The sequence below is a fragment of the Lytechinus pictus genome, chromosome 7 (genome assembly GCF_037042905.1).
Source record: "Lytechinus pictus isolate F3 Inbred chromosome 7, Lp3.0, whole genome shotgun sequence".
Taxonomy (NCBI): Eukaryota; Metazoa; Echinodermata; class Echinoidea; order Temnopleuroida; family Toxopneustidae; genus Lytechinus; species Lytechinus pictus.
The window spans coordinates 20,115,666-20,142,899 of record NC_087251.1 but is presented as its reverse complement, the minus strand read 5'-3'; the positions used below and the strand labels follow the sequence as shown (position 1 = coordinate 20,142,899).

The window sequence follows — 27,234 nt, the reverse complement described above, 5'->3', positions numbered from 1 at the left end:
TGGTGTCCGCAAAGAAAATGCTTGTACATCAGGTAGAGGATTGCAAACGTACTATTTTCAAATGCGAGGCATTGTTCCCATTATAATTCCTAATTCAGAATTAAATCATTAAGGCAGCTTATATCAACATGTATTTTATAATTATTATCTCACCACCTGCATGTTTCCTAAATTACAAAGTGTGTCATCGTAATGCAATTCATGGAGGAGATTGCAGTTTATAGCTCATTAAGAAATTTGACATCTTTATTTTCTTGAAACAAGTCCACTTGTTAACTTAATTAATGCTATATTTTTATATAAAATTATTGGTGATTAGGCTACGTTCGGGTATTGGTCATTTCATAATGCAATAATGAAAAACAATTTAAGGGATAAAAGAAACCATAATCCACAAGGGAGAACGCGTGCATAAAGATGTTCATTGTCCAAATCAAAGAAAGGTTAATAAATTATTGCATTCTTGTAATTACAAGTGACACTGAAATTATATGCATAATTCCTTAATTTGCATGAAGTACAAAATGTCCCTGCGCGAATGGCATGAGCATGTGGTTTTCTCGTGATGCTCATTATTTCTCACTAATCATCAGAATTAGACAGTTAATTCTTGAGTAGAGAGGGGAATGATGCTATGATAGAACATTCAAACGGAAAATAAAATGTCGAATTTTATACGTGCTTTTCATAGGGGCAGAAATAAGAGCAATATTAGAAATAATATCGTGCACGATGATACCATAGTACGATTATTCTATAAGTTTTCATGATTATATCTTAAATTACAGAAACTAGACCGTAAATCTTGATAGATTTTAGGATATAAAAATAGAACAAAATGAAAAATGTATTGCTGCTATTAATTCAAGACAATGTTCAATGAACTTGAGTGATAAGACTTATCGAATGCAGAATGCGACCCAGGCCTGCCTTATTTTAGCCTTTTCTGACTTTTCAAAATAAGTTTGAATATATTACCACTCTATCCCCCCCCCCCCACATTTCCACAAGGATTAATTCGAGATCGTTTTTAAATGTGTCATGTGCTAACTCTTGATATAAACATTAGACAGGCGAAGACAGTGTTCCTATGCAATAATGACATGACTACATTTTCAGAAATTTTCTGATACTGATTAGGACAGTTGTAACTTGCTATATGCTTTCATCTTTTACTGTATTATCCGACTCGAGCGTTTATAGTCGTTAACGTATTAAATAGAGCTATGATGAAAGAACGAAAAGGTGACAGACCGGAAAATTTGTCTTTTGACTTCTAAAGTTGATCTTTTGCTTCAATTCGCTTCCTGTTCTTTGTTCAGGTTCTGTGAGTTTGCCTCACAAAAGATCTTCCATTATCTCCATCGTCCATGGAAGGGGTTATTAATGATCCTACCATTAATAGCCAAGTATTATTCATTTCTTTTCAAAACGGTATGCAACCCTGCCCAGGCATGAAATAAAGTCGGCGATTTAGCTATTTCCTTTGAGGATTACCCAGGTTGTGCTATTTACAGTAAGATTTCTAAATAGCTGGATAAAATCGTAAATATCAACATTCTGAAAATATATCCTCAATATGAAGACTTGAATATGCCTATAAAATACAATTACCTTGATTATATAAATTAGTTGAAAGAGAATCCTTTTAAAAAGAGAAAACTAGTATAGGCTACACAGCTGCCTGTTATCAATGATAATATTGAATTATTTCTTCCGTGACACCTAATGGCTTTATGGATGTTAAAAAGATTTGTATTCTTGGATGTATATCTTTGTGTCAAACTTCCATTCGACACTGCCATGCTATAACACAGAGCAAAAGAAACAAACAAAACCAAACAAAAGTACATACGTCATCACACCTCCAGAAGTGAACCCCTAATACATGTAATAACGATAAAAGTGCACTCATGTACACTGTCAAGTTAGTGAGGTGGGCGTGTCCTTATACCAGGCACCAGGGATGGTCCCCTCGGGTCATCCAGGGTCAACGAAATAAGAGTCGTCGGTTTTACCGTGGACCTACTACCTCATCCTTCGCTTCAGGGTCCGCACTGCTGGCCCCCTGTGGGTCGTAAAGTATCAGATTACTACCACTTTCTCACATGATACAAGATCGAGTAGTGGTAACTATGGAGACAGGAGTTTGTCAACATTCCATTAAGCTCAGATTTTGTGACCCGATGAGGTCACGGAAAAACTTGTTCGAAATCTTCCCGTTCCCTTGTTTTCATGCATCATGAAAGCATGAGAGTACGTTTAACCGGCAATTAAAAAACTACTATTAAAATAAATAAAGCGGATGGAGGAGCATTGTGCGAATAAAGGGGATTCTTGTATGTCCAGAAAAGTGAAAGAGGATATAGAATCATGCTTCAGATCGACTGGTCCACTGCACAAAGAGGAGAGTGTCCGTCATTTTACATCTGTGTAAAATGTGTGGTGTCAGTCCAGCACCATGTTATTACAACATAATAATTTTTGTGTAATTTAAACGCTCGGGGGGGGGGGTCAAACTGTATTTTGTCTTAAAAGAGACATTTTGTGCCTGTTTTTACCCAGGAGAGACGTCACAGGGGGAAGGAGACGAGTCAGACGACCACCTCATTTATTTATTTTTTTTAAAAAAGGGAAACGGGAAGGATAAATGAAAACGCTTTGAAAAAAAATAATAGGCGCTATATAAGTATTGAATTTAGGAGGAAGAAATATGAACTAAGCCCCACCCCAAAAAATAGATAGGAATAGAAAATAAATGAATGAATTAGTAAATAAATGGATTAATAAAGAGACAAATAAATAGATAAATAAATAAATAATTAAATAGATAGATAAATAAATAAACAAATAAATAAATAAAGTTCTGGGTCATCTAATCATTCATAATATCATTAATTTAATCAACATTCAGTCATCGATCTTCTCCATCCTGTCATAATGTCTGATATAAAAATTACTCGGATTAGGCCTATTTTTTCCTGACACCACTTTCCAAGCCGCGGCCTCACCCTCGTCCTTCAATATGAAATTTGTTTCAAAATTTTAAACTGTTTTATATCAGGCGAGATTTTTCACCAAATATCCTTAGGCCTATATATTTGGATATCAGGGCCAGATTTTCATGAAAAGATGTAACACTTCAAATTTCAACCGATGGAAACGGTAGCAAAAATATATTGGGACACCAATGCCCGCTTCAGTGTGATCATTTTGGATAAAAAAAAGGAAGTTTCGACAAATTTCATGCTGTTTGCTTTTTGGATTGATATACAAATCATCTTAAATTCATGGGAAACTTGACTTGAATTATACGTTATGTTAACGAATGTTTTCGAGTCACAATGATATAATTCATATTTGGCCTTATATATAGAATCGCCGAATTGGGTTAGTGTTAGATAAGGTTACACCGTGGACATGATTACACTAAGCAATATATTGGTTCACGATATGGTTATTATTAAAGTTTCACGATATCGGTTTTGGGGCGGTGACACTAGGAGTAGGCATGGGGCGACCACCCTCTATGATTTGTCAAGAAGTGGGAAAAGGAAAATAGAGGGAAAGGGGGGAAATAAATGGGGGGGGGAGAAAGAAAGCGGTTTTGGCAGTGTAATACCCCTCTGATAATTAATATTAGAAAAAAAATATGACGTTATATACCTTTATGGTAGTTTTGCTCCCGCCCCCAATCAAAATATTAATGTCGCCGCCCCTGCCTCAACATAGTAACTTCATTGGGTACACTGCCTCTGATATAGACTACGAATGTTTTGAATATCTATCCTGGCATTCAGAATGATGATTGATGAGGTAGGTTCTGAACTTTTGATGTATTTTTAAGTTCACTATGGGTAGGCCTATATACCACACCTTTCCTTCGGCGCTAGCTCACGTTGAGTAGAGTTATTCAAAATTGAGGAAGTTATTGATAACACAGTGACGTCATACGAACGTTACCCATCTTATTCTGAACATGCATGGTAAAGTAAAGGCCACCCTACTTTAATTTGCAAATACATGTAAAAATATTGTGTTTATACACAGGCCTGCAAGTGTCCTTTTTGTTCCTTTATAAAATTATACTTGGCATACTTAAGTTTCTATGTATATTGTACATGCCACATCCTGACGTCATACAATATTATTATTGGGCCAAGTTGAGATATACTTTCAAAATTTATTTTTTGGTTTGGAGTAAGCGTATTCATTCGTTAACTCTGTCAAACAAAGAAAGCGTGGCCCCATCCTATTTAGTTTCAAATCTTAAACGAAAGGAAGTGGACATCTTCTCACATTGTATACCAATATCCGATGCTTTGGAACGTCGCCGGATGCTGCTAAATGAATACCATCATTACGCATGCGCGTGCCCTTTCTCCCGCCAGACTGGATGCCCTTGTACTTTTTTTTTCTTTTTCAAAATTCATTATCATCCCGCATCGATACCACGGTCTCCGTGGATAGTACCAATGGATTATGGTGGTATCATAGACAACATCTACTTCATAATATAGATGACTGAAGTGTAAATAATAAGTGAATGCCGGAGATACATTTTTTTTGCTGATGAATCTGGGTCGCGAATATGAGTCTGACAGACGACACGGCTACAAGCGTGAAATGTAGCAGTTTCTGGAATATGGTTTGATTTTGTGTTTTCTCGGAAGTCTTAGTGATGAAGATCTGCCCTATATGTTTCTTCTTGGATAAATTAATAATTAGGAATATAAACACAGACATCGTTACATTGTCAACGAGAGGTAGGCTATTTTTTAAAGGTTTATAGTTTGATTTTAACTATTACATCATTCGCTATCAAATATGATGCTCAGACAGGGGGAAGGTGATTATTTTCTTTATTTCTTAACTTTTGATTTCTACCCCTCCAGAAAAATAAAAACACAGCAGGAAAAATAAGTACCATGTCATCCAGATTAAAGGAGATAGGTGACTAAATCTGACACCAACTGAAATTGAGAAGTCATTTAGCTTTGCATCCGATTTGATGAAGTTCTCATATTCCAAAGACTTTATTGTATTGTGTTTGATTAATGATATGGGGGAGACTTTATAAGACGGTAAAGAACCTACAATGTAGGCTTTGTCTAGTACAGAAAATAAGTTCAATCATGTTCACTATTCAGTGGGATGCAGGGGTGCCCATGCTTCGGGCCTAGTTGGGAATCGGGGGAGTGGAAAAATGACAAAAGTTTTCGGGCCGCTATATAATACAGTATTCTGAGCTCAAAGCGCTTAGAAAAATAGACGGATAGACATTATTTGCATGTTATAGTATTTTATGCCAACTTTAATAGTTTTATATTAAATGATTTAGTTTTCAAATTAATGGGCGATTTTCATTGGGGTCACCTCTTGTGGGCGTCATACCTATTTAATTTCTTTATTCATAATTACCTTTTCCCCCATTTGAGTGTACGATCATGGTCCAAAACCTTACATCATCGCCAGGACTAAATACTGATCCCTGCCATCTTCATTAAATCAGTGCATAACCTAGCTTACTTTTCTTTGGGAATTTATTCCAAGTTTCCCCAAAACAAGGAGAATATTTTTGTTATTGACATGTAAATCTTTCAAAGAAGATCATTTCATGATGGCCGGTTTATTTTTTTTTAGCTGAACAAACAGAAGCATAATGAGCCAAACATTTGAGGAAGCCAGTGGCAAAAAGGGCTACGAGCGATCTAGCTGTTGACATGATACTCAGAAAATACTATCATCACCCAGGGGCGGTGGAGCAAAGGTGAAAGTGGGGGGGGGGGGGGCACAGGAAAAAAGGGCACATTTTCTTTTAAAAAGGGCACTATCTTAAAACAAAGAAAAATTGGTCGTGAAAAATTTAGGGAGGGGCAAGAGCCCCCCCCCCCCCATCTTTACGCCTCTGCTCATCTACCCCACTCACATGACTCATGAAGTTTAAGGCACGTAGGTTTTGAAGTAACATATAAAAATGTGAATATCGTTTTCTTGTTTCAAAGGGGCACTCGATAACACATAAAATGGGTCCTTCTCAAATGAAAGGGGCACTAACACATTCTTGTGGGGCACTTTTCTTGAGTAAAAAGGGGGAACTGATACGAGATAGGGCAATTAGAAAGAAGGCAGGGGGGCACTTGCTCACACACAAAACGGGTCCTTCTCAGGTGAAAGGGGCACAGAACATGTTCGTATGGGGGCATTTTCAATATAAAAAATTGGCACTTATACGAGAAAGGGCACTTGGTAACACCTAAAATGGGTCATTCTCAGGTGAAAGGGGCACAGAACACGTTTGTGAGGGGCACCTTTCTTGGGTAAAAAGGGGCACTGATTCGAGAAAGGTGGCACTTGCTTACACATAAAACGGGTCCTTCTCAGGTGAAAGGGGCACAGAACACGTTCGTGTGTGGCATTTTTCTTTGGTAAAAAAAAAGGGGGGGAACTGATACGAGATAGGTCACTTACAAGAAGGCAAGGGGGCACTTGCTCACACACAAAACGGGTCATTCTCAGATGAAGGGGCACAGAACATGTTCGTGAGGGGGCATTTTCAATTAAAAAAAATTGGCACTTATACGAGAAAGGGCACTTGGTAACACCTAAAATGGGTCCTCGTTAGGTGAAAGGGGCACAGTACACGTTCGTGAGGGGGCATTTTTCTTGCATAAAAAGGGCATTTTTCAGTGCTTCAAAAAATGGGGGGGGGGGGCACTGTTCCCCAGCCCCCCAGGATCGCCGCCCCTGATTTTACCCTTTTCTCTTTCATTTTCTCCTTTTTTTCTTGGTCGTTATTTTTATTTTTTTGAGGTCCATGGCCCCAAGTCTCCATTTGTACCCCAGTGTTCACATTTCTAAATAATGTATTAATTTTCCTAGAATGTCCTTAATGCAAAAGACCGGGGGTGGGGTATACATGTAGGCCTAGGCCTATCACTTTCATGGAGAGATGGCACAATATCAGTTTTTGGAGGAGGACCCACGGTGCTCACTTCATCTTATTAGCTCCTGCTTCACTGTGTGGCACTGGCAATGGATGGCGTCTTTTCACCCCCACTGCAGTCTCTATCATTTTCAAAACATGTAGCCATACCTCATTACTTGAAGTAAAGCTCTGACGCAAAATTTTTGCAAAGTACTTGGAGAATAAAAGAAAGTTCTTTACTTTTGCGGTAAAAAATGGGCGTGGTCATAGTGGTCCCGAAGTGTAACAATCGATGGAATTATATTTTGAAAGTTTCACTCCAGTGGCTCTTTGACTATTGATGAACAGTAATCAATAACCGAAAAGGGAACAAATCCGTATGATCATGTTAATGTACTTGAGACTGCTCCCAAACTAAAACCAAAATTCTATTGCCGATAATAAGCAAACAGAATAAGACACATTGGAAGATGAAATCAACATATTACACCATCAGCAATGCATACTTGTGTACTTTACCAGCCAGCCAAGCCTCTTCTCTGCGTATGAAACATAGTTCGACTCTTCCTATTTAGTTTGCACGTAAATGGGATACACAGATGAATGCGCGTGGCGTTGTGTTTCGGCTGGCCCGACTGAGGATCTATCGTATGTGGAATGAAAAGCCTTGGAAAATACTAAAAGGACCTGTTATCAAGCTGGATTTTAGGGATTTTAGTAGCTGGAATATACCATCAAGCTATTTTGGATTTAGGTGAGATTGTATTATATATAATTAAAAGAAGGGGATCTTCGTAATGTTTCCGTACATGTTTCGGGTGTGTGCATCTTGAGTTAGTCAATCAAGCCTGGGTGGATAAAGGTGTTGAATAGGGGTAAAGCAGCCAGACGTAACGGGGACATAACGGTACACGATCATCATCATACATAGTGCAGCTAGCTGTGTGGACTTTCCAAGCAATACCAATACTCAATACTATTGAATAGTAATAAATCATGTGCCTTGTGAGAAACTAAAGGGATGTTATTCATTGATTATGGCTCGAGTAGTATTATAGTAGTGAATATTCCTTCAGCATGATAAAAGAATAATGAATAGGCCTATGTCAGAACTTTGTTTGTACGAAGTAAAGTAGGCCGAAGTCGAGTCTGTCTTCTTTATATAATTATACTTCCCCCCCAAAAAAAAAATGAAATAGGTCCTGTATTCATGTAGGCTATGCATTAATACTCTGATGCCTAATGAGGCAATGTACAGTAAAGCCTGAAAAATAAAGCATATACAGCCTTCATTTCTGTTCCTTTGTATACTATGTTTTATATTGCGTTGGTTTTGCCATATTTTTGTTTTTGCAACTTGTGCTCTTTCGACTGAATTTTTTAAAGAAAAATGAAGAAAAAAAAGTCTGAATAATGGAGAAAAAATATATAATCAGAAAGGGCATAAATGCAAACGCTGTAAAAATAAGCACCAACCAACCCGGGGTGGGGGGCACTCAGTATATAAATAATATAATGCATAGTGGGGGCTGTGCCGCAGAGGGGACCCCCATTTTTACACTCAAATTTCTGTTCCAAAGCATAGCATTTTCTTCTTATCGAGAAAAAAGAAGAAAGAAATCCCCCCCAAAGCTTCGCATATTTTCTGTTACGCAGTTCCGGCCGAATTGATCTGCTTACAATAAGCCGCAATTTTGGTGAAAAGGGGCCGCAGAGCGCTGTCCGACCATCGCCTCTGCGCTAGCGCACCCAGCGCCCGTGCCGCCGAGCTAGCTGCATGCACGTTCCATAGGGATGCATACGCACTCACATGCAGGCGACCCGTTCAAAGGACCCCCGCTTTCACAAACATTTGTAGTTCCGACGCCCGTTCTGAGGACCCTCCTTTTTACAATAAGCCCGCTCCAAGGCCCCCCTTTTTTTTTCTCGCCCGCGGCACATACCTACTACTTTTTTGGTCGAGTACCCCCCCCCCCCAACCACCCCGTCAACATAGTTGTTAGTCTTCATGAGATTGTGAGGTTAATGTATTACAATTTGAAAAGAGGATTGATTTGTGGTGGCATAATGCCAGAACCACATTTTCAGCCTAAATTTCCATTCCAGAGCATCACTGATTTTGAAAGCCATAGAAATGTCTATTTTTCCCTGTTCCGGACACCCTAAAATTTATTGTTTCTTGTTCCAGTGCCCTGCACAGCGATTCAGAGGTCGCTGATTGGTTCATCGCACAGAAACGCCATGACCAATTTCATGCAACACTCCGAAACATAGAATTCATGCCGTTCTAGAGCATTGCATTTTTAGCAATCATTGATACTAGAGCAGTTCCGGAGACCCCCATTTTAAGACCAAATTTTAGTTCCAAACCCTTGATTTTCATTTTTGGTGCGGCACATTTCATAATTCGATTCCCCCCCTCCCCCGGCCCTCCCCCAGACCGCTCCACCAAGAGCTGGACATAAAGGAATATTTTTCAGAAGATCCTGCATCCAGGACTACATGAACTTGATGTATATGTAGAGAAAGTAATGCCCTCGCTTCTAGAGAAAGTAGTGCCCTCACTTCTACATTCTATAGATAGTAATGTCAGTCATGGGTTTGGAACAACATGAACACTAGAATCTATCCGATATCTGGATACGATCTGTTGATTAATTCTGGTAACGAATTTTCATTTCACAGCCCGTGGTCTGATGTTCGTTGAATCACAAATTGAAAATTACAATAAAGTCAATAGCACGATTCATGCTGATGAATTCTGAGGCCAAATTTGTTATTACAGTTTGCACAGGTTGTAATTTAAAGATTTTAAAGATTTTACTGAATTAATTTGAATAAATTGAGAGGGAAAAAGAGGAAAAGATATGATTTTTTTTAAAGTAAAAATGGGAAGTATTTATTATTATTGCTTTTTTATGACCAATTTAGAGAAGTTGGAGATCTGCATTTTTAATTTACCATGGATTTACCTTGGATTACATTTCTTTGCTCCTTTGAAGTATTTGGTTTTGAGTGGCATAGGTAGTTGGTAGAATATGGACATGAACTATCATCAGGATTATTCTCAAGGCCCCTTTCCACTTCTTTTCCAAATTATGTGTTTGAACATGTTTACAACTTTATCTTGTAATTTTTTTCACTGAATGATTCTTGGCATTGTGTTGTTCACTTGTAACCCAATCCATGTGGGGAAGTTACAAATTGATGCAGTGGTTCAGACCCTGATCATGTCTTTTGGATGGTAATATAATATATCGTCCTAGACCGTAAATTATCATATATCTCCTTTGTACACGTACAAAAAAAAATCAAGTACACATGCACACATTCTCTGTGAGAAAACCTCTTGCCTCAGTTTTGTACGGATACGTTTCTTTTGAAGTTACATATATGACCATGAATTCTCTCTGATCTTGAAAAGGAAAAGAATTGGTCTGGAGTCTGAATTACTTGTAATGTCATCAATGCCGGATACTGCTGTGAAAAGCTGCAATATGTCAGACCAATTTGTAGGCAGGAGTACATGTACAATGTAGTTTTAAACTTTGAATGAAAGACATGAGACGTACATGTAGCCAAGATCCAGTCACAAGGGGGGTTGTGATTTCAATTCATGGGCTTGTTATGCAAATAGATCTTTGTCTTTATTTACGTTAGGGCTAGTGAAGCCAGTAAATGTATTTGTCTTTGTGATACTAGATCGAGTCATTAATCCAAGGCCAAAAGTCACAGTTGTGACTTGAGATTCCGAATTTGCTCTTTTTAAGGACATTATTTTGTGCATCGATGATGAATCAGAGCTACAATGTACATTGCCGTGTGTGTTTAGGTCAGTGTACATGTATAGATCTATGTACAATGAGTACCATAAGTAACGGACTATAAACCGCACCCCCAATTTGGACCAAAAAAAATCCTCACATTATATTTGAGGTACGAAGAAACAAAAACTAAGTTAAAGATTTCAAAGTATCCAAAGAGATTACCGGTATGCGGAAATCTACTGTTCTTGATCAATTCATCTACAAATGTTTGCAAGAAAGAAAGGTCCCGACAATATTGGCCACTTACACAATCACTCACCTCACAGTCACAGTGTACACACACACAGCACTGCCGTTCTTGTACATTGCAAACTATGATCGGTACCAGTACATCTTATCAAATAATGATCTGTGTCTTTCCCGCCGTAGGAGGAAGAAACATTCACATTTCTTGCATCACAAACTCACAATCACTTTCAGAATTTGTCTAGCATTCGATGTATTAGCATGAATTTTGGATACGGGATTACAGGAAGGTTAAAGAAACAAAGAAATTTGCATTTTTTACAGTTGTTTTGACGGCTTCGTGCCGTCTCTCTCGTTGCGTGGTGTACATGGTATCTTATGAAAAGCAAACGGGGAAAGAAAAAATAAGCTGGCGCGAAACAGGACTTTGGAGGGGATCGAGGGTTAAAATGAATAGCGCCAGCTTAAGTCGCACTATAACCACAATACAACGCAAGCTAGCTCAGCTAACTCAACTCTCGCTCAGCTGTGACAAAATATTACCGAGTATGCTTGGCTTCTCTTTGAACTTAGCCAGGGAACTTCGCTGCTTTGAACCGAGAATAAAAGTCGAAATTAGTGTCATGAAGGTGGGTGCGTTTGTTATGGACAATATTTGATAAAATCTTATTAATCGCTTATCATTACCCGCGGCTCATACCCCTCTAAACGACATTGCCCTGGGCGGCTACGCCCGGCCACTCGATGTGTTGTGAACTGGCAGACGTCTTACATGTTCGGGAAGGGTTACGACGAGCTGGCTCAGACCCGTCACCGTGGATAAACCGCACCCCCGACTTTTGCTTCTATCCCGCCGATTAAAAGGTGCGGTTAATAGACCGTTACTTACGGTAATGATGTTGGATCTTGATAAATCTGTAGCAGTAAAAAAATGTTTCCCTTTTTTTTTCTGTTCTGTATACATCTGCCTACATGTATACAGGTAAGAACCAACTTAAAGTCAGCAAATTATTTCTGTAAATATCAAGGAAAAGATGTACATGTTCGGCGTACAGTAAATCCTACACATTTACAGCAGGAAAAAAATCACATAGTGGCTCTGGGCAATTTTGCCCCCAAAATGCTCAAAAGAGCCCTGGAAACCCCCATTCACTGCATTGTGAAAGCTTGTCTGGACAGTGTTGCAGATTTAGACAGAAGGTTTTGAAAAGTAGCCCCCAAAATATATTTTTCCCTCACAAATGAATTTATTATATTAATAATATCGATGAGCATGAGCTCTGTATTTTTATAATTTTATGATTCCTGTTTCGAAATGCATTCTTGTCTCATTCAGATTTACAAATTTTTTCTAAATTGTATGCAAATCTGTAATTCAGCAGTCCCAAGTGACTTTTGTTTGACAAACCAAACTAGATTTCTATTTTATTCTATAATAATTTTTTTTTTAATTTTATGCAGGAGTAGGAAGACATAGGCTTTGAGCCATGTCGGTAGAAATGGAAAACAATGGTGTCAAGTGGGATAACAATGAAGACGTGGAAAGCAGCTTGGATGATGGAGGAGCCAAGCTGTTTGAGCGTTCTCGAATCAGAGCGCTGGCAGGTAAGAAATCGAAACAACATTTGTCCAGAGTTTAGAAGTACAGGAATAGTTGGGCATGTACATGTATGTTTTTACAGGGGGATCACATATCTCACTAATCCCTTTGTATGAAATAGAATTGTATTCTTCAACAGTCTGTTATCCAGCTCATTCAATATTAAGATAAAATCATTAGATTCTCTTGTGCTAAGTGTAATTTTTTTTTTTTTGCATTGAAGGTGCACATGGACAGTTACATAATTGTTCACTAATTCATTTACTTTTAATAAAGTTATATTGTTTTTATATGGACTCCCGGTATGGACTATGGAATGAAAGAGCAATTATTCATGCTTTTGTATTACCGTAAAGGTTTCTCTTAATTATTAGGATTGATGATAATTTTTTTTAATTTTTCCAGATGAGCGTGAAATGGTGCAAAAGAAAACATTCACAAAATGGGTAAACTCACATTTACAAAGAGTTGGCTGTCGCATTGTGGATCTATATACGGATTTATATGATGGACGTATGCTAATCAAACTACTAGAAGTTTTATCAGGGGACAAACTGGTAAGTTGTTTTATTTGATTTATTTCAGCTCATTTTTTTCCTGTTTTTTGGGGGGATTAAGAAATTATATTGCCTTCATGTTTGTGTATTTTTAGTATGTTTCTTCTTATTGTTTCTTCTTTTAATACATTTATATGCAAAATGGTGAAAGTCTGACCAAAACAAAATAATATATCTGGCCCTTGAAATCTGTAGAATGCGGCTGCACTGCTCCAAGAAAAATAGAAGTGACAAAAAAAAATTGAAAAGCTTATAAAAATATTTACATTTCACTTTGCATGATGACCCATGATGAGATACTCTTTTATTGTCCATATTTTCTTGAAAGAATTTCATCTGGTTGTCTATGAAGAAAACAAAATATTCACTTCTTTCTCGACTCTGAAAGATTGACTTCTGGACTTTTGTGAATTTTCACTGATACTTTTCTTTTTCTGTTTTCTTCCATACTGTTGAACACTTGCCAGAATTGAAATACGGTACATGCTTTTGACAATCATTTGACTGGCAGTTAATCATTTTTACCCAGCCCTATTAAAATCCTATAGGCCTGTCTTCAAAACATATATAAAATGCAACAATTAGTGCCTCGTTGCACTTGAAATCTGTTGTTGGGAGCGTGAAAATATGACATATTTCTGCCAGTTTGTGTTGAATGTTGTCTGCCCAAATTGAATACAAAGTTGGTCCTACTATGGCAATTCAAATATTTGGGCAGGCTGTGTATTTAATTGGTGGTAAATATTTTAAAGATAATGACTCAAGAAGTGGGTAGCATAAAACTCACTAAACAACATGACCAAAAATCTTGCCATCTTTGAACAAATCTTGATTTCACACCCGGGTTTGAAAGGAATCCTAATGCTATGTACATGTACTCAATTTTTCAGGCAAAGAAAATAATTATGCATATTTGTGTCCGTATTTCTAAGGTACACGTATAGTGCCTATTCATGTTATTAATGAAAATAAACTATTAATGAGAATAAAATTACAATACTGCAAATTATGCAGCTTTTCTCTTAATTTTGAAATTTATTGCAGCTTGTTTGTATATATACGGTAACAGTCCCATAGGGCCTGCATTTTGCTATTAAAATTAATGCGCAATGAGTTTTATGCATACATGTAGCTTTAGGACTCCATTACATAAATGTAGGGCCTGCATTCAATGGATTGAGTCCTGTAAAGTTTTGTGTATACGGTGCACCCGTTTATAAGGACATGAAAATTACCCATCCGAATTGACACATTCCTTACTTGCGCCACATTTTTTCCCCTCGCTTTTCAACACTAAATAAGCGGTAATTAATTGGACAACAGAGAAAAAAGAAAAAAACGCTGCTAACTCCAAATATGCTGGTGGTGTAGTAGAAACCCGCACGTATATATGCCACTACCATTTGCAAAAATCATGTGACCGTACCTTGTACAACCTTGTTAATGCGTTGCGAGTGGGAAAAGCCTGCTGCCGAATCAGTGTAGTGGTAGATCACAGTGCCTTGTGCAGTGCTAGTGGAATAAAGATCATGCATGTTTTTGCTTTTTTCAAAGTGATAAGTATTCATCATGAATATTGCATGTATGAAAATTTTTTATGTGTATTTTGACATTTATAAAACTGTGCAACATCCCGTGCACCTATCCTCTGTCTACCGCCCCATACATGTACTATATATGTATGCATTCATGTCGGGACTGCTGCCGCGATTCCGTTGTACCCGTGTATATGGCGCACCTCAACTTTTTACATTTCCTGATGTAAAAATACATGTAAGTGCGCCGTATACATGTAGGCCTACACAGAACTTAACGGTACTTTGAATGGAAATATGATCTATAAACTGGATTGGATATCGAAAGTGAAGTAAAATAAACTTATTCAGATTATTATGCCTGCATGCATTGTGTTTCTAAACAATAATTTTTTATGAAGATATTATACACATTGTAAACTTCTATGGCACTGCATCAAGTCTAGTTTTTCCCATCTCATTCTCATCGATGTACTGTACATGTACTAGGGATGTATAGATGGAGTAGGGAATCCTATTCCATACATCTGCGCATATACACACAGTGACTTATTATGTGTTGCTCAATGAATACTCTAGCTGCAAAAGGGTGTGTCTGTTATCCAGGCATACTGCAGTAACATGGTATGCTGCTGAGATAGAAAGGTTTTCTATCAGAGGCTGATGATGTACATGTACTGTAGTGTACAGTACACTATGTAGTATACATGTACGTCCACTATTGGGCCAATTTTTCATTTCAAATTTATTGGTTTATCGAGAAATGTAAGTCCCAAGTGATGGTTTCTCTCGACCACCACTATTAAAGTATTGTGTACGTATGTACAGAATTACCTTATTGTGAAGTATGCCTACATGTACAGTACAAATGTTTACATTATTTGTCAATGTCATGTAGGCTTACATGTTCCTTTTACTTGTCTTGTTAATGGCTGCTGTACATGTAGGTCCTATACAGCTGTAGACATTTAAAAAAAAATCATCTAAAGTGTACGAAAAACTCTCTCCCCTGGCCTTGGAAACACTCAATAGAATTAATGAGCTTTGCAGTATACATGTAGGACTACGGTACATCTGGTCTATGTTTGTAATAGAAGATGTGAAATTGAATGATTATTAGTACAGTATTGTAATGATGCTACAGATAATAATGATTGCAAAATGTTAGGTCACCAGTTATACAGTAAATAGCGAAAAGGCATGAGTGCGATGGTGTGAGATTTTGGATGAGGTGAAAGAAAGATGCTGTATATAAATAGAGTGTCTCTTTCTTTCACCGAATGCGAAATCTCACACCGTTGCCCGAACTAGAATAATCGCTATTTGTGTTGTACAACGCCTCGGAGTTTGGCAAAAATATGAAAAAATAAGATGAAATAATATGACCTCGGGCAGCATTTAGCCAGCAGGCTATACACGTATTTCGCCTTCATTTTTAACTGAGAATTAATGAATTGAATCGTATTGTGACATCATGTCCTAAAGCCATGCAACTACATTTTGGATTGTACGTCGTGTGTGCAACGGTACGAATGTTTGACATTCAGCCTCCCATTTACCTGTGTACAACAAGCTACATGTACCGTATTAGGCGTTGTACAATATAGATATAGGTCTACATGTACATGTAGGAATTATGTAGTCTCATGTAATGGCCTAATATAAAAATCTTGCAAAAAAAATAAATTTAATGTCCACATTGTAGATCTAGGATGAAGATGCACTATAGTACTACACATTTATTTTTAATGTTTCATTGATGCCACAGTAACTGTATCAGTACAATGTCCAAATGGTGCTTTAAAAATGGTTAACATTACAATGGTCTTGTTTAAAAAAAAAATTGAAGTGTGGATTGAAATTAAAAAAGGAGGAAAATAAAAGTCCAATTCTTGGAGACACTTTCAAAATACATGTATCTATAACTTTTTTTTCTATGAATTTTTTTTCTTCAAATTTCTCTGCTGGAGACTCTATGGTATACAATTATACATGGAATAAAATTTGGATAGTGTTTGTGGTCACTTGACTTCTCACTTTTCATTTTTAGAACCACAGACACAGGTTTAAGTACTCTTTATGTACAAGTTGCAGGTATTAAGCAAATGGGATGTACAGATTATTTTTGATAAGTCAAATCAATGCTCAAATTTAACAAGTTTTTTTTAATTACCAGAAAGTGACATTTATAGCCCCTTGTTGGCAGCACTGAAGTTACAATGTATCATGGTATCAAAATTTAACTTCACTCTCCAAAATAGCACAAGTTGCATGTATTTGAAACTGCTTAAAGGAGAATGAAACTCTTGGAGCAAGTTAGCTTTTGTGAAAGCAGAAAAATCAAAGAATAAGATCAACAAAAGTTTGAGTAAAATAGGACTAGCAATAGAAGAGTTATGAGCATTTGAATGTCGAGATCACTAATGCTATGGAGATCCTCCTATTGGCAATGCGACCAAGATCTATGATGTTACAGATGAACAACTCTCCCCTTTTGGACACTGAAAATATACCCCAAAACATCTCTTTTTGCTCATTCTAATCATATGTCAAACGATTCATCAATGATATAATGTTGTGAAACCTCTGTACTTGTCCTCTCATAAAGAGAACACCTCACCTTGTGATAGACTCTACAAAAGTGAGAATATTACTAAAGTAATGAGGTACATGTAGTTGTACGTGTGTGACATCACAGATCTTGGTCGCATTGCCAATAGGAGGAACTACATGGCATTAGTGATCTCAATATTCAAATGCTCATAACTTTCTTATTATTCATTCAATCTTCCTCAAACTTTCAACAATATGTTTCTTTGATTTTCTCTTTGATATGGATTCAGCTGGTTTCAAGGGTTTCATTCTCCTTTAACACCTCTTGGGACTGTTTGTGAAAATGAGAACAATTTTTTTTTCAAATCAAATTACAATGTAATAACCCCAAACACACACACACAATGCAAAAGAAAGAATTGTTTTTTTTTAGAATTACATCTACAGTAGATTGATAAAAGTGACTTTTAATTCATGCAAATGGGCATCACTAACACAGTTATAAAGTAACAGTAATAACTGCGATTGTGATACCTTTTGAAAATTATGTCTTTGTACTATAGAGTACTGATGTGTATAAAATGTTGCCGGAAGAAGTTGAGCTATTTGAGTTTGCATGGATTTTTCACAATGCAACAAAATCAGTTGAGGACTTTGAACGGTCAGTCACATGTTATATTGACGCGCCAAATTTGTACAAATTGTATTTGAGTTTTGAGAAGAAACAAAGGGAGGGGTGTTTGCTACATGAACTTTATTTATTTGCATACAAAAAATTGTTCAAGTTGCCCTCAATCAATCCATATTTTGTTAGTGAAGTCAACCTTGATTTGAATAAAAACAAGAAAATTGATATGATGTGAAATAAGAACGTTCTAAAATAGGAAAGTTCTAACATTAATTTCGCAAGACATGGTTGATATTCATTAGTGAGCCGCTGATTTCATCCACTCACTTTGGTTACTTTGGTTGGTTGGTTACTTTTGTATTTTTTCATATGATAAAAAATTCACCATCGGAGGCGGGGAAAACTCAGTTGGTAGAGCGGGGTTTCGGATTCGCTTCCCACTTGTTACGCTAGTGTCCTTTGGTATTAAAGGTCAAGTCCACCCCAGGAAAATGCAGACTTGAATAAATAGAGAAAAATCAAACTACATGTAGCATAATGCTGAAAATTTCATCAAAATTGGATGTAATATAAGAAAGTTATGACATTTTAAAGTTTCGCTTATTTTTCAAAAAACAGTGATATGCACAACTAAGTGAGTCAGTCGATGATGTCCATCACTCACTATTTCTTTTGTTTTTTATTGTTTGAAACTTTGAATTATACAATATTTCATTTTTTATAGATTTGACAATAAAGACCAACTTGACTGAACCATATATTATTAAACAATGCTAATTCTACATGTTCAGGGAGGAATTAATCGTTGTATTACTTGACAATGAGGAGAAAATTAGAATATTTCATTTACCTATAATAAAATACAAAAGAAATAGTGAGTGGATGACATCATAGTCTCCTCATTTGCATACCAAACAGAATGTGCATATAACTGTTTTGTGAAATTAAGCGAAACTACATGTATAAAATGTCATAACTTTCTTATTTTACATCCGATTTTGATAAATTTTTCAGTGTTATGCTTGTTGGATTTTTCTCTTTTTATTCAAATTGACTTTTTGTTGGGGTGGACTTGACCTTTAAAGGCATTTACAGTTTTGTATCCTCATTACCAGGTCCATCGTAGAGAATCCTATTAAAGCCGTTAGGCGTCTGGCTGCTTGCTTACATGTACAAGCATTCATGCTTTCTTTTACAGTAATAGCAATCAGGTAAAAAAAATCACCACCACCATTTAGAATTACCATTGTTGAACACTTGATGAAGAATCATTATTGTCAAATTTGCAAAATTGAAATAATGTACTTTATTAATTTCAATACAAAAAATAGTGAGTGACATCATCAGCTGTCTTAAGAAAATTATTGAAATTTTAGAATGTCATAACTTTCTTATTTAACATGTACAGTACACATACATCCAATTTGAATTTTTTTTTAACATGCTTTTTGTATTCATCAACTTTTTGTTGGAGTGCCTTGGGCTTCCCCTTAATAATGTTTTCACCTTTAACATGGGCTTACAGTATTTGTACAGTGCCCATGTATGAACAGTGTGTTGTAGGCCTAGTACATTGTGTGTCAGTAAATTACTTTTAATTTTTATTGTGTTATGTCAAAGAGACGTGAAAGGTCAAATGAAAAAATGTCTGAATGGTAATTAATATAATGTACTGGTATGTAGAAATCATGGCATGAATTCAGTCAAATTGACGATTTGGAGTATGATCACACTGGCCAGCCACCACCCACGTACTCACTGGCATACATGTCTTGCTAAGAATCCAGTAGAGTGTGACCCATGCAAGCATCTTCACTGTTTGCTATTGTATGAGTCATCAACATGCACTGAAACGTGGCAAGAGAATAGTGTGCGCAGATGTCTACTACAGTATTCATAATTCAACATGTGATCACATTATGTCAAACTCCACCATTAAAAAAAAATTCAGGGATGTGTATTGAATGGGAAAAGAACAAATAGAGATGATTGTATGTGAGCATTCATCTGTTTCAAACCTCAAAGTCTTTCCTTTCCCAGGGTATAGTTGATAACCTTCAATCTTCTATTGACTGTGGGGGACTGGTATTATGCATGCAGGGTGTTAGGTCTCACCCTTGGAGAGTCTGCTCTGAGCTGAGTGCACTCATTGATTGTTGGATAAATTTGTATTTTTACAGTATAGCCCAAGGCCTGTATTCTGAAGTTGGGTTTAATTCTAAACTCTATAGTCTCAAAGTGCAGTTTAACTATATGTACATGTATGGATAGCAGATTGTGACATAAATCTGTAACAGTAGAGGTCCATGGTATCAGTTCATTTGACTCTCATACATGTATCAGACTTAACTGTCTGGAAAGGATAAATAAGATAATTGTCATCACCATTAATTAGGAAAGAGCACAGTAACATTAGAAACATACATGTACATGTAACATGTGAACAAATTTTTACATGTTTTGGCTTCCCATAATTTAGCACAGAGTTAGTCCACAGTGACTCTAATACCCTTTTTACACAGGATTTTCTTGGCCCCGGACTATCGCTAACCCCGTACTATCCTTAACCCCGTACTATTTTTTTTCTTTTTCACACATGCCAAATTGTTATCGCTAACCCCGGATAAGGAATCCTTGCTTTTCACACACGAAACTCGCTAACCCCGGACTAGTGGTTTTTGTCGATCATTCGTAGTACAAGTACTTCACTCGTACCTTTTTACACACGCTACAATTTCCTTAACCCCGTACTATAGATGGGGCCAAATTGCCATTTAGCCCCACCTATAGTACGGGGTTAAGCTTAGCCCACTTTCGTTTTACACTAGCGATCTTAACCCCGTACTATCGCTCTTAGCACCGCAATTGCTGGGATAACCCTGCTTTTTTGCAGGGCCAAATAATCCCGTACTAAAGGTGGGGTTAGCCCACTTTGCAAAAATGCTGTGTAAAAAGAAAGTGGGCTAAGCTTAACCCCGTACTATAGGTGGGGCTAAATTGCCATTTAGCCCCACCTATAGTACGGGGTTAAGGAAATTTTAGCGTGTGTAAAAAGGGTATAAGTTAAACTCGAGTTCAGAATACGGGCCCAAGGGTGTACATGTACATGTATGATGTAGGCATACATGTACGCTGTACATTATACATGTAAATTTAATTTACTACATACATGTACAGTGTGTAATCAACATACTGTATGGAACACATTGGTGACGATGTGATATGTAAAATACATGCCTTTTAAAACAAACAGTAGCAAGGCCATTCTCCTGAAGTTTTCAGGTACAAATGTAAATGTGAATTATTTCATACCTGGTATTTGCTCTTTATCATTTGTTAGAATTTAATTGCACATACTGTACATGCACAGTACATACATGTACATGTATGTGCAGGCTGGGGTGCATAATGAAGAATAAAGAGTTACTGTTATTGTTAAACACAAATTATTTTCTATGTGTAGGTATGTTGTACATGTAGGGGCCTGTGTGGCGTTGTGTTTGGTTCATGAGACATCACATTGTTGACCATTGGCCCATTTAAAAAAAAAGTTGCATTCTATTGCAACTAAAGAAAGATTGCACACAAGTCCCAAATATATGTACATGTATGAACCTTTACATTTGTAGGTTGCATAGATTGCAAATCTATGGCCCCAGATCATGCTACATACTGTAGGGCCTAATATGCATAAAACATTTGTGGGACCAGGCCTTTAGCTGGTCCACTGAATTTCATTCAATAATGCGTTGATCAGCATTATACAAATGGCGAATAGGCATGGGAGCGATGGTGCAAGAGATCGCATAATGTGAAAGAAAGATGCTCTATGGCCTCTATAACGCCTCGTTGAATAGAGTGTCTCTTTTTTCACTGATTGCGAAATGTTTAAGCTGTACCTGTACAATGCCTCGGAAGTTAGCGAAAATATGAACAATAATTGGTTATTTCATACGTAAATCTATGAAAATAAAGAAAATTTCGCTGCTCCAATACCAGATGTTTTTCCTCTTGCATCGGCCTGATACCAATATCTACAAGTACTGTATGATGCAGAGAAGATGAGTGATCAAGAAAAAAAAAAAAATCAGCTCAGTTGTTAAAACTGCATTGCATTGGGAAGATATGGGATTTTATATTTGTTTCAAGGGGGCAAGAGTTCATTCCAGAATGTTTATAAAAATTAAATTACATGTAGGGCTTCAGGACAATTTTAAACATGTAGGCTTGTAGCCATTGATAGTTCATTAATCTGTGATATTGATAACTTACCTTTCATCCTACATGTATCTGCACTTCTCTGATATGCATGATTTATGCTGTATATGTATTTTTTTTCAGGAGAGAATGATTTTGCTCCATATAATATTTCTTTGAAATAATTTAAAACAGGCTCCGATAGATTGTTTATAAATTTGTGATGTTGCTGACGTCCATTCAATCCTCTGCATAGCATGCCTGAAAATGTAAGATGCTATTGAACATTGCGTACAGTGTTTATACAACCAGCATACAGTAGGCCTCATGATAATACAGTATGTCATACTAAATTCATTAATCTTGTTGTTTTATTACAGCCCAAACCTACCAAAGGCAAGATGCGCATTCACTGCTTAGAGAACGTAGACAAGGCCCTGCAATTCCTGAAAGAGAAACGTGTACATTTAGAGAACATGGGATCCCATGACATCGTAGATAGCAACCACAGATTGACCCTCGGTCTCATCTGGACCATCATCCTTAGATTCCAGGTAGGTGTCCAACTAGATCCATTTTTGTTGTTGTTGATTTCGGTTTTAAGAAACGCATCATTCAAATATGAATGTTCACGTCTTACTTTAGACCAGCAGCGGTGCAAATACCTTTTCCTCAACATGTAAGAGAAAGCATCTGTACTTGATTTTCATGATAAAAACAATAATTCTGTAAATGTGGTATGCATGTACCAGATTCACCAGGAAATTGTTCTTTTAATTTTGAAATCGAATGGGGTCACATTTTATTAACTTTTATCTTGGAAATTTTATCATGAAAACAAAACTACAGTGTAGCATAATAAATATGCCTGATGCCTTTCCATTGTTTGTCATCTTTTTTTTTTCTTTGTGATCGAAACTTTTAAAGAGAGATGTGTCATTTCTTCTCTTGCCCCACCCCATACAAACAAAAATCTTGTTTTTGATAAAAGAAGGTGAAATCATTTGGCCAGTATTCTTCAGTATTCGTGTTGTCAGTCTTATATTATGGGTGGGTTAATACTGGTATAGATGGTAACATGGTTGAAGCCGCAGCATCGCTTGTAATGTACATGTAACTGTACCATGTGAATGATAGATAGGGTTTATAAACATGACCTTTCCATTGGCTGCATGGCAGAATGCATATTTTGGAATGTGCTTCTCGTCAAAGAGAAGATGTTAAAGTGATTAAATGTTAATTCAAGTTCACAGTCATAAATAGTTACGCATGCTATTTTAGTAAGGTCTCGGAATGTGACAGTGAGCTGGTCAATTTACATGATATTCTCCACTCTTGCTTTAAACTGGAGTGGTATAAGTTTATTTTATTGGATGTACAAAGTCATGATGTAATTCTGAAAGAAAAAAAAAACATTAAAATGTCATTATTTGAATTATTAAAAAAAGGAAGGTTTTCATGCATTAATTCATTTTTTCTCCAAACAATAATGCCAATTAAAATATATCAAAGGAATGATAATGTTCACCACCTTTTAGAGGATACAGCTAGTAGTACAGCCATTCATGACATGACAGAGAATAAAGTACATGTACTTGCAATATATGCAAACCCAGTGGGGGACATCTGCATTATTTTGAAAGGTAAATCCCATTTTAATAGTGAATAATTTCAATGATGTCTCCCATTGTGCCTTTGTATTCATTTACAACTTTACAAATGCAGTCAAACTGTTTGATAACTTACATGTAAGCAAAGTAAGCTAGGATTCGTAATTGGAATAACACATCGAGAGTGCTTATTTGACGCATTAATTCTGCATCACAAATGCACTAGTGGCCAAGCCCAGTCTGAAGCAATATGACGGCTCGGGCTTTGATGAGGCACCAAGGAGGTTGATGCGGCTTTTAGCTTCCAGTGTATTGAATGTGAGATGAGAAGGAGGAGAGAAAGAGAAAGAGAGGAAGGGATGAGGGTCTTTATAGAGATATATAATGTACATACATAGGAAGGAAATGGGAAGAATGCAAACTGTATGTGTTAGGGATAAATTGTTAAATGAAAATATGCATTTTATTTTCAATGTCTCAGGGAGTATATCTAAAGATATTGATTGAAAAAGACATAAATGTACATGGACATTGCTATTAAAAAGGGGATATTTTAACCCATGGAGGAACTTCATTCTATATCATTATGATTGTTTAAGTGCTCTTTCCTCAAGATGGCCTAAATCATGAAAAAAAACCATTGGAAATGAAATCTTCAAAATCTAGAAATCTGAACTGAAAAAAAAAAGAATAATGGGATTTTCTGAGAGCATATTAGGAATGCATGAGATGGTGCTTAATAAAATGAGAGGTAAAGTAATGATAAAAATCATATTTAGGCCAATATACATGCAGTAGGTACAAAAAAAGAAAGGGAAAATGAAAGTGTGGGAGTGAGTGGAGAAGAGTGAGCGAAGGTGAAGGCAATTTGCCTGACAGAGAATGCTGCTATGGCATGCTGGCTTATTCATCGTTGGGTGCATGGCCTACAGGCACTAGGGCATTCCATGCTGATGAAATTGAACTACACCCAGCACTTGATGCATAACATTATAAAAACCTCTAGAGCTTGCTGTATGGATGACAGCATGGCTCGCCTATCTTTAGTGCGCTGTTAGTAGGTACATGCATTATATAGTCCTGTACAGTAAAATGCAAGCTGGAAGAAATACAAATTTGCATTACATGTATCTACTTGACTGCACAGTGTACATGTACATACTGTACAGTAATGTACCTAAAAAAAAGATACAATTTGTTTATGCAGACATATTTAAAAATACAGATCTATACATGTAGGCCTTCATGTGTACAGTATAGTACAGAGTATAGAATCCAATTTGATTTCACATCAAAAGTTGAAGAGAATGTACATTTATGTAGGCCTTATATTTTGGCAATTCAGTGAAAAAAATATCTAAGAATAATTTCTTTGTGAAAACCCCCCAAAAAACGTGTAATTCTGAAATCACATATCTGTAAAGGTTGAGTGTTAGTATTGCAACAGTTGTTTACTGCACATGTACTTGTACACCTTAGCTATTAGAGTACTTAGGAAAGTTTGAACTCCAAAGGAAATGTGAATTATTGCTTACAAACAGCCAAGCTATGATAAGAATCTTTGAGGATGTGGGTATAAACTATTCCCTGTTTTATGAACCAATTAGCTTGACTTCCTCCAGAATGGCTCCAAAATTCAAACTTGAGTTTATACACCCACATGTTCATGAACAGCATAAACCTCAGTATGTAGACATACATGTACATGTACTATACAGCAATTTGTGTACATATCTTTATCTGAATAAAAAATCATAACACGTAGGATTAGAGGGAAAACTTACATGTACTTACATGTACATTCTTACATTCTTCCAGGGGATATGATTACCGGTAGTACAGAGTAAAATTGTAATGAAGCTGTTAAAAGAGTTTAGTATTACTTTTAATTGCTTCAATACAATAGAAACCTATATTTTACATTTTTTATCCTTGAAAGAGTGAATTCAAAAATTAGAAAAAGAAAAAATACTGTTTACAGTTAACATGAACAAGTTTGGAGATAACCAAGCGAAAGTTCTCTCAATTCTTGTTATGAAATATCTTCCTGATTACGTATTTTCAGTACATGCTAAATGGAAAATTCATTAAATGTTCCTCTGGGGGTATCAAAGTGGCACGAAGAGACGCAGGTGCCTTCATTTATCAACCTTCTAAATCAGACACCATCTTGATCACACCCTAAGTTTAGCTGGTGGTGGAATCTTCCATCCATTTTCTGACCCCTCATTTACGTGTTTAGCAAGAAATCATACACATTTATGTATTCTTGAGATGATGGGACTTGGTCAGTCGTGCCTCTACTGGGTTCCTAACATAGAGGTGCTGTTCAGGCAAGGCCTGTTAGCATGATTATGCCACCTTACCTGTATAAGAATGGATTCATTGGAGTAAGTTACATTGTCTCTCGATTGCTTGGACCTTCAGGCTTCTTATTTTTGCTGCTATTTAAATTTTTTTCTGCAATTCTGTTGGAAGTATTTGAAAGAAACAGTTGTACAGAATTCCCCTGCTATGATTCCTTGAATGTGTTTACATGTACATTAAATACTGTGTCATTGTTATCCTGGAAATAAAAAGATGACAATATCTTCTTTTTTTGTATGATTCTTTAGATTCAAGATATTTCTTTTGAAGATGAAGACAACCAGGAGACACGATCGGCTAAGGATGCCCTCCTCCTCTGGTGCCAGATGAAAACAGCCGGCTACGCCAATGTAGACATCCGCAACTTCACAACAAGCTGGCGAGATGGTCTGGCCTTCAATGCACTTGTACACAAGCATAGGCCGGACCTGATCGACTACAACAAACTGACCAAAGTACAACCAGTTCAGAACCTAAACAATGTATTCAATGTTGCTGAACAGAAACTAGGCCTGATGAAGCTCCTAGACCCCGAAGGTGAGTACAGACTGATCTAATGATGATTATAATCATAATGCTATTAAGGAATAGCGCTTTTATGCAGGACCTAGCTATAGCATAGCTGCAAGTAAGGCACTTTTTAGCATTTTGAGGAATGCATTCCTTCCTGGTACCAATTTAACACCTCTGTCAAGTGTGGTAAAAGTAGATTAATAGTACTTTGCTGGCCAAAGGCCATAGGGGCCAAACCAGGAATTGAACCCAAATATTGTGATCTGTAGTCTGGAGATGTACCCGCTAGACCATGATGCCTCTACATGAACACAGAGCTGATAAAATAAATCATAAACATAAACATTAAATTTTATACTGTCCTCCAATTCGGGTTCACATTGTTTGTTTTTGTCTCCTATCATTTTCTTTGAAATAATATTCGACATTGTGTGGTCTTTTTTAGCTCACCCAACACAATAAACAGTAGAAGGGGTTCTAAATGGACTTCATTAGTATCTTTTCCTGGAGATAATCATCCAGTGATTTGTCCTAATCATTCTTAATCTGAGATGACATGAAGATATCTCCCTTTAGAAGAGCTCAATAAATCTTCCACATCAGATTCCAATAGACAGTGGCGACACTATCCTAAAGAACTTTGTTTACATTCTGATTTTCCATTAGGATCTGACAGGCATAGCTGCCTGGTGCAATGTAGGCCTATTGAATGTGTGTACTTGTAGATAGGTCA

At 36.8% G+C, this 27,234-nt stretch overlaps 1 protein-coding gene across 3 annotated transcripts in view; it reads left to right on the top strand.

Annotated features, from left to right (window-relative positions):
* The first annotated feature begins 4,474 nt into the window (after positions 1-4,474).
* Positions 4,475-27,234, top strand: part of LOC129265421 (spectrin beta chain, non-erythrocytic 1-like) — a 60,549-nt gene continuing 37,789 nt past the window's right edge. Inside the window, exons 1-5 of one of the 3 annotated variants that reach the window (XM_064102171.1) lie at positions 4,475-4,766; positions 12,403-12,546; positions 12,947-13,098; positions 22,392-22,565; positions 26,237-26,525. In XM_064102171.1, the coding sequence (XP_063958241.1) occupies positions 12,429-12,546; positions 12,947-13,098; positions 22,392-22,565; positions 26,237-26,525 (733 nt within the window). In that variant the 5' untranslated portion in view covers positions 4,475-4,766; positions 12,403-12,428. Of the gene's footprint in view, positions 4,767-7,295; positions 7,683-12,402; positions 12,547-12,946; positions 13,099-22,391; positions 22,566-26,236; positions 26,526-27,234 lie in introns of those variants that run through there. The other 2 variants (XM_064102170.1, XM_064102172.1) reach the window with 2 other exon arrangements.